This window comes from Panicum virgatum, chromosome 5N (assembly GCF_016808335.1).
Source record: "Panicum virgatum strain AP13 chromosome 5N, P.virgatum_v5, whole genome shotgun sequence".
Lineage (NCBI taxonomy): Eukaryota > Viridiplantae > Streptophyta > Magnoliopsida > Poales > Poaceae > Panicum > Panicum virgatum.
The window spans coordinates 70,660,560-70,668,653 of record NC_053149.1 but is presented as its reverse complement, the minus strand read 5'-3'; the positions used below and the strand labels follow the sequence as shown (position 1 = coordinate 70,668,653).

At 44.2% G+C, this 8,094-nt stretch overlaps 1 protein-coding gene across 20 annotated transcripts; it reads right to left on the bottom strand.

The window, feature by feature from the left end:
- Nucleotides 1-1,967: 1,967 nt before the first annotated feature.
- LOC120675172 lies at nucleotides 1,968-6,975 on the bottom strand. 20 transcript variants are annotated; one of them, XR_005675237.1, is made up of 5 exons: nucleotides 6,401-6,975; nucleotides 5,327-5,436; nucleotides 4,336-4,614; nucleotides 3,424-4,188; nucleotides 1,968-2,286 (listed from the first exon to the last, which is right to left on the bottom strand). XR_005675237.1 is itself a non-coding variant. In XM_039956274.1 (5 exons), the coding sequence occupies exons 1-4, from the start codon at nucleotides 6,599-6,601 to the stop codon at nucleotides 4,101-4,103; spliced, it is 678 nt and encodes a 225-aa protein (XP_039812208.1). In that variant the 5' UTR covers nucleotides 6,602-6,975; the 3' UTR covers nucleotides 3,146-4,016; nucleotides 4,091-4,100. The 20 variants fall into 20 exon arrangements, 7 of the variants coding, with proteins under 7 accessions (XP_039812208.1, XP_039812207.1, XP_039812209.1 ...); XR_005675240.1 differs by having other exon boundaries at nucleotides 1,968-2,206; XR_005675238.1 differs by lacking the exon at nucleotides 1,968-2,286 and adding an exon at nucleotides 3,146-3,347.
- Nucleotides 6,976-8,094: the final 1,119 nt, after the last annotated feature.

The following is an 8,094-nucleotide window of genomic DNA, read 5'->3' as shown; positions in this document are numbered from 1 at the left end:
TGTGCACGCGGACGACGAGCTGGTAGTGCGTGTGTGTTGATCGTGTGGCGATTTGAGCCTGTTAGCATGTGCACGTCTGTGCGGCGCGTGTGCAGTTGAGTGAGTCTTCAGGGTAGCCAGCTTCTAGGAAGTGACTGCATGTCGATGGGATGGATGGATAGCTCTGCATGCACGTTGGAGCGTGGCTTGCGGGCGGAGTATGACCGGATCGTGGGCGTTGGTGCGCGTATAGCGTGCGGCCGGCATGCGGATCAGCGACAGAGTCGTTGCAGCGTGGAGTACGTGCTCCCAGAATCCGCCAGCTATAAATCCTTGTACTGCCCATTTGTGTTAGATAGAAGAAGCATCAGAGTGCAGCGTGTGTGCGCTGTGGCATTTGGGCGCTACTGCTTGTCTCCTGCTTCTGTTCTCGAGCGTTTGAGTTTCCCACCTCTGTTCGTTTTATGCTCTTGAGTGTTCTGTGTGTGTGAGCGCTAGATTTCTAACAATTGGTATCAGAGCTGGGTCCGCAATCTCCTGTGCCCGTGCACACTCGGGTGGTGTAGGCCCGAAGCCCAGTGACCTGTGGGTGTGAGGCCCGTGTGTGCTCGTGTGTCGAGCCGGTCACTGGTGGACTGTGGTGTGGGCTCAATCAGTGCTAAGGGGCACCAATGTTTCATGGATGCAACGGCGAGCAAGTACCAGTTTTTCCCGTATGTACCATTGTACTTGCAAATTGCAATAAGCATTGTATATCAAGGTTGCCTGGGTGACATTGTAATGTTGATGAATGTGTAGAAGATCGAATATTCGAGTGTATGGTTGTCTGAAGAATGAGTGTGCAGACTGCTTAATTTGAACAATGAACGGATGTTACAACAACCTGTCACTTATATTCGTCTGTTCATAATATTTCCCTTTGCTCACGAATGATTAAACCCTTTGCTTGGATATACTAGATGAATGGAGCATGAATGAAATAGTGTAGTTCTCATGTCAATTCCGTTTGGGAACCTTTGGAGGGAGCCAGACGTGCTTGGCAATGGCTTTATTACCTAGCTCCCCGCGCGCTTATTCTGACAGGGTTCGTGCAGGCCTCTGCCTCCTGGTTGAATTGCTGCTACTGCAGTTTCTCGATCAAATCAAATCAATATGAAATTTTGCTATATGGTTCGGCGATCCGCTTCACATATGCATGTTTTTTGCTAGAAATTTTGGGAAACCTTGTACCTACTACTGGCAAATGAGAACATCCCGTGGGCGCGGGGTGGTTGTTGTTTCATTTACAGACCACCCCGGACTGATTTTTCCGTTCTCCTCTCTCCATCTACAGATCACATAAGACATTGAGATTTGTGGGATCATGAGGGACTCAATTTCCCCTCTCTCTGATTTTTTTTGTGATTTTTGTAAGCCTGAGCTACCAGCAAATAGGCATGGAGATTATTCCTTATTCGCGACGACGGGTAGACGGTTTTTTATTTATCGTCCACCCCAAGCAAAATTTTCTCCATTCATTTCTCTTTCCACAGATTACGTGAGAGTCTGAATTTTTGTATGGGGTTTCTAAGATTAGTTCCGCGTCCCATTGATTTTTTTTTTTAGAATTTTTCCGCATCTGTGCCGCCGGCAAACAGGGCTATGACGGTTGCTCAATTCACTGACCGGCTGCGCCGAAGTGTTGACCGACATTGGGGCTTGACCGCTTTGTTCGGGGAGACGGGAGTCCCGGCCAAAAGCTGGGGGAAGGTCACGAGATAATTTTATGAATAACCCGTGTATATACTTTAGCTGTACGACACCCCCTAGATTGGATCGCGATTAACAATCACGATCTAATCCGGGCATTCATCGACTGTGTTAGATAACTTAGATCTTTTGTGCGGCCCAGATCGAGGCGGTGGGTGAATTGGTCACGGTTTTTTTGCGCACAGATCCTTAATGACGACTAGTAGAGTGCACATACGGCACGCATGTGTTTAAAAAAATTATGACAAATAAGAATTTTACATTTATGGAAAGGCATGTGCGGCACCAACATATTCAATACAGCACCACAATAACTTTTATGGACATCGAGTTTTCAAGAAATGTTGAAAAAAAGAATTTTTATTGACATCAAGCATTCATGGAGCAAACCAATGCAAGAGATCGCCTAGGAGTGCCCTCGCGATCAGCACCGGCATGGCGTACCGGTCGTCTCTGAATATGCCTGGAATTTTGTTTGCTGCACACCATGCAAAGCTTGGTGAGGATGTTGGGGAAACATTCGGCCATTAATTGTTACAATGCTGAACGATCAACTGTCTGCAACCAATAAAGAGTTTGCAACCAGCAATAAATGAAATTTTAGAAGAACATCTTGAAGTTACTGTTTAGTAACTGATACTAAATAAAATAGTAAGAGTAACAATAATCATGAAAGGTAGCTGATAGATATTTAGCATTAACAAATGCACATTAACAAAATTAGCAAGATTTTCTAATTAGATCGACCAAACAGTGTGCAAGACAATGAGTATTGCAAATAAACTTACCCAATCAAAATCAGATGGCACGTTCCATTTTTAAGTTTTTAACTGAAAAATGAAATGATAGTGATGACGATATACAGAGCACACATTCAGATTATTTTATTATGTTCATAAAAACAAAAGCACCATATACAGGAGTATAAAATCTTTGATACAAACTTCCAGCATATAATACCCCTATTTCACAGTAAAAATGTGTGCTATGCAAATAATTTGCATGTCGTGACCAGATAGAGTCGAAGCAATTCTTGAATAGACAATAGTGTCATGGATTTTTATCTGAAACAGCACAGCACCCGTGCATTGGAAATCAAAAGAATAATCATGCATGAGCTATGCATCCACTATTAGAGATATGTATAGTTGACTTGACCTTGTACTCTAAGTCTTGTAGACTCTTGTACATCAAGCCGTCTCGGCTATATATATGAAAGGTCACACCCCATTCAGGGTGTGTGGTGTTTGCCCAATCTCTATCTCTCTACATCCACCATGTGTGTGTGTGTGTGGGGGGTGGGGGGGGGGTGGACCAAGGCCTCACCTGGTTTGTGCACATAAATCACAAGCACCAGGACAGATTTTGGCAGGTATAAAAGGCAGTCATTATTAAAACATGTCATCCAAAAAAACAATAAAGATTAGAAGTGACCACCTTCAGAAAGTTCAGAGTACAAATATAACAATTCACAATTACAACCGTTTGTCCTACAAATAAATATGGTTATCAAAACTGAATGTAAATAAACAAGAGTGCTATCACCACTACCCATGTATGCAAGCTGCAGCTTGTGTGATCTACTCTCATCCAATTGTGTCACCCAAGCACTCTTCGATCTACTCATATCCAATTGTCATGCACAAGCACGAAAACATGTAGCTTTGATTCAAGAAAGAAGGGAAAAATGGTCACCTTGGCCGGTAGGAGAGAAGCTGTGCTTGAATACGAAGATGCGGCCATTAGTGCCGGAGACTTGAACCAAATGATTATAGGCCCTAGATCATCCATCTCCCAACACGTGTGCAGTATCGCTGGAAATGACAGAAATTCCCCATGGCATGAAGCAGGCAGCAAATGAAGCACAACATGAAGACAATGGCCCAAAATAGCATGCAAGGGAAGCACACATGTTTGGGATTTATTGGGTGGTCCAACACTGAAATCAATTCCTTCCACTTGCAGGAATGATTAGTCAAAGCATCGCAACTTGCGAACCAAAGGAAGCATTCTACATGAGGGCAACAAAGAAAACTCATATCATATCTAGCTCCGTCTCCTTGGAATGAGGAAATATCTGCTGGTGTTACCATCATCATAATTCATACAATATAAACAAGCATGCACAAGTGGACACAATGATTTCCTACTTACTTGAAACATCATAGGATAATTATGTCCTTAAAGTATGGCACTAACACCATGCAATTTGTCCAACCAACATGCTTTACCAAATGTATTTGAAGTACTTTGATCCACGAAACTGAAAATGAGTTCACAAGTGTAACCTGACATATAAAATTTATATATTTGAAACCAACACCCAAATTTATGCAAAATGAACTGAGGTCATGGGGATTACCATCTGGTTCTTAGCTCAGAGCATGATGATTCAAGAACATCCCCACATGATGACATGACCATCGATCCTGATTACCCTTCCAGCTCCATCCGCTTACACTACAGCAAGAAGCATCAGAAATCTGAATATTGTTGAATAGAAGTGATATTATGCTGCATCCCATTCAGAAACCATCTACCAAATTTTGAACATGTAAAGATCATGACAGAAAAATACTAAACAAAATGATGTGCTGAAAACCACACCAGGGGATGAGTCGATAATGCAGAACCACTTCTCCTCCGGCGGCGGCACGACCACTTGGCTCGGCTCCACGCCCAGTGGCGCCTCCTCGACGCAGAGGCGGCCGGTGTGGGCAGCGCGGGGGAGCGAGGCTGTCGCCTTCCCGGATCCGGCCGCAGCCTCTGCCGACCGCCGCGCCAGCGCAGCGTGCTCCCTTTCTTCCCCGCGGGATCCCGAGGCGACGGCAGCGGCGGCGGCTAGGCGCAGCACCTTCCTCCAGGTAGCCGTCGACCCCCGCCTTGCTTTACAAATATTGAAAACCATTATCCTTGAAATTGCAAAACTGCTAGGTACAAGGTAGGACCATCCACAAGCATTACACATTAAGATTGTATATATTTTTTTTTGTGGGGCACATATTAAGATTATTTAGTAAACAAAAAATATCCTCAAATGTAACTTTGATGTACTCTTTTTTCTAGCTTTACTTGGAAGCACATAATTAGGACTAAAATACAACGGACTATTCTAACTTCTGATTTAGACAAATCCTCAAAAGAAAAAAAAATAGATGTACATGCAGCAACACACATGGAAATTATAAATATATTTTTGCTGACATTTGGGGCATGTACCAGAACGACATGAATAAAACAATACAAATTTCGATATTGATGCATGCAAGATTCAAATATCAATGCACACAAAAATCTGCACTTTATGAAGCCACTACTTGGTGCGATGTCTGCTGCCTTTTCCTCCACGAAAGCCACAAAAAATAGAACAATATTTATTTATACTCATAACAAATATATATAGAATTCAATAATCTTATTTTGTTTATTTCCCAAAACAGAGAGAACCAGCTACAAGCACTGTTCATTATAGCAAACATCACAGGTTTGTTCACAAACAATTGCCGGTTAAAATATTGCATTGTCAGAACTCAAACAGAACAAATATTTTTCACAAATAGAAATGTAAGGTAGTATTTGCTAGCATCTTCTTTCATACCTAGTCCATTTTCCTGTAACAAAAATCGAGTTCCCAACATAGAACAAAAGGACCTCAAGCAAGTGCGGAGCTGGTCGGTCACTTGACACCCTGGCCAGGCATCCCAACATCTAACATCAAGAATTATGAAAAACAGAACGAAATAAATAATATTGCGAAACAAAAGCTAACGAAAAGTTCAGTCATCGGCAAAATTCTATCCAATTTTTTTTCCTTTCATTAACATTTGAGTAGAAGCTAAGCAGTAACTATTAGCAAAGGCAGGGCACTCATTTGCAATCTGGGAGCTAAGCTAGATATATATTTGGTAAACTTTTACGTGTATATGTATAAAAAGCCCGAGGTCCGACAGCCCAGCACAAGGCATGATTTTTTGGCCTGGCCCAAACTTTGCACCATTTCATTGTTCACAACCCTAAAGAAGTAGTCTAAACCTGGACTAAATAGGCTAGTGAGAAACTATCTATCTTTCAAAACATACACCTTCAAAGACCACAACTCCACCAACTGGAGTTACGGAGAAGAAAACAAGGACCCCCTAAATTGTTCATAGTTTTATGAAGAAGTACATCCTGTTTGCAGATTATGATGTCAAATGTCAATCAATTATTGACTCAATAACAGAAAGTGGAACACAGGAAGAAGAGCCAGCCACGGCCTGCCAGAACTCCGAGCACCCATGGGTACATCGACAACCATGGCATTGTGGAGCCTGTAATTCTTGATCTTGTTAATGGAACTTCAAATGTAATATTTATCTATTGCCTTTTGGAATTAACAACACAATGGCAGTGTTCTACACAGAATGAACATCAAGTCTGCTATAGGCCATTCGTTAGCTACTTTGAAGGTCCTGAATTTTGCGCGAACATGATGTCTATAAATTCTACCTGGCCATTTTTTATCTAACTATTAGACCTGAGTTGGTCAGTCCCCAATGTTCAGTAGAATTAGGCAATTTGGGCATCTAGAAGATTTCCCTTTGCTTGCTCGATCAACAATTAAAGCTACCAATTTCCGCATGTGGGAACAATCGCGCTCAATTGAAAGCAATAGAAATGCAGCATTGCATACCTCCATCCGTCCAAGGCTGCTGTCGCCGCTTTTCATCCTTGACAGAAGAGGATTAGATGCCTGTCGATCGAAGCCCCTCCTGGAGCACCGGGACGATGGGGCTCCCTGTGCGCCATCGCTGTGAGGCTTCCCGACCTTCTCAACCTCGTAGGCGGCATTGCTGCCAAGCTTCTGCAGCACAGCTCCGGCAGCCACCGGCATCGGTGGGTGGCCGCGTCACCGCCGACCCGCCTGAGCTTCGAACGAACAGCCATAAGATTCGTCGGATCTAGGCGCCTCCTCCACTGCTTGCTGCGGGATTCAAGGGAGAGGAGAGGATGGGGCCGTAATTGGCGGCTCAATTGAGCTGTGGCTGCACGGCCGGCCGGCCGGCCGGCCTTCAGCCCCCTCGGATCCGCTTCTTGGGTGGCAGGGCGCAGAACACGGTGTTGACGTTGCGCGCGACGGGGAAGAAGGCCCTGCGGGCGCGCTGATAGCACCGCGGATGATGGGAACTTGCGCTTGGCGGCGGGTGGCGGCGCCCGCAGCCTGCTCCCCTCCGGCAGCAGCGTCGTGGGCTCCGCCCCGTGATCTTGGTTGCGAGGGAACCGCCAAATTAAAATTCTAATTAACCTAATTAAGCGTAATGATCGTCATTTGAACACATTGGCTTAATGATTTAATTTGGCGATCTTTTCTCAACCCACGTCCCGATCGAAACAACACCGATAGTCCCACGCGAAAGTGGGCGTAGATGATACAAACACGACATACATTTGAAAATACAACAATATATACAAGACTCAACCGTAAGTTTTACAAACCAAATTTAAAACATACATAATTTATAAACTTTACATTACTGAACTAAGGTTCGAACAGAGGTAAGAGTCTACGACTACCATACTTGTACGCCGAGGCGACCCCTAACTAAGTATCTGGCTCCACCACCTCCCATCTCTGTGTCCCGACGGATGAACTTAACGCAGTAGGGGCAGAAGTCAACGTCCGGGTGCACTGAAATAATTGTGGCAACAAACACTGAGTATACTAATACTCAGCAAGACTTACCCGACCAGTGGGTATAACTTAACCCACTTATCTAGACATGTAAAGCTTTTGGCTGGTGGTTATTTTGCAGAAAATAGCGACTAAAGTAATTCCTTAATTTCCATATTTTAGCTCCAGATTCTATATAATTTAACTATAGCCCATTTTTTGCTTAAAACCAACTATAGCAAATATAGTGGTGCAATCCATAATAGTTCAATGTGTTCCTTAACATATATAAATGAATATACTCATCATTCCATCGTAACACTACGATGCGACGCAGTGATCAAGGTGCTCATATCCGAAAGCGACTGACGGCGAATTGATTCGATTTAACCTTGCAAGGTGGACCTAACAAACACGGCACGTGTTTGCCCCGTCGGACTATACGAGCCAACCATTCCCCTCCCCGCCTCGAACTACAGGACCGCCCCACCAGCGTATAGTCAGCCGAGCTCAACGAGAGACCACCAAAAGTAAATACATGCATCCCAATTCTCCGCGACTACTCGACTCGCCCTAAGGGGTGCGAATGAGTCCTGTACTTTCGAAGTGAGGCAGTACTCGGCTTACCGGTTTCGACTACCTCCTACTCCCGGCATGTGGTTAGTACAGTTAAAACATGATCAGCAGGGCCAACAACGTCTCGGTCCTTAACTGAC

What these genes read in the sequence shown, in the direction of transcription:
- LOC120675172 (XM_039956272.1), bottom strand. Translation starts at nt 6,601, where the DNA reads ATGCCGGTGGCTGCCGGAGCTGTGCTGCAGAAGCTTGGCAGCAATGCC. An exon ending in GTTACAGGAAAATGGACTAG is followed by an intron (nt 4,615 to 5,326) that starts GTATGAAAGAAG and finishes ATATTTGTAAAG; the next exon opens with CAAGGCGGGGGTCGACGGCT. An exon ending in CATTATCGACTCATCCCCTG is followed by an intron (nt 4,189 to 4,335) that starts GTGTGGTTTTCA and finishes TTCTTGCTGTAG; the next exon opens with TGTAAGCGGATGGAGCTGGA.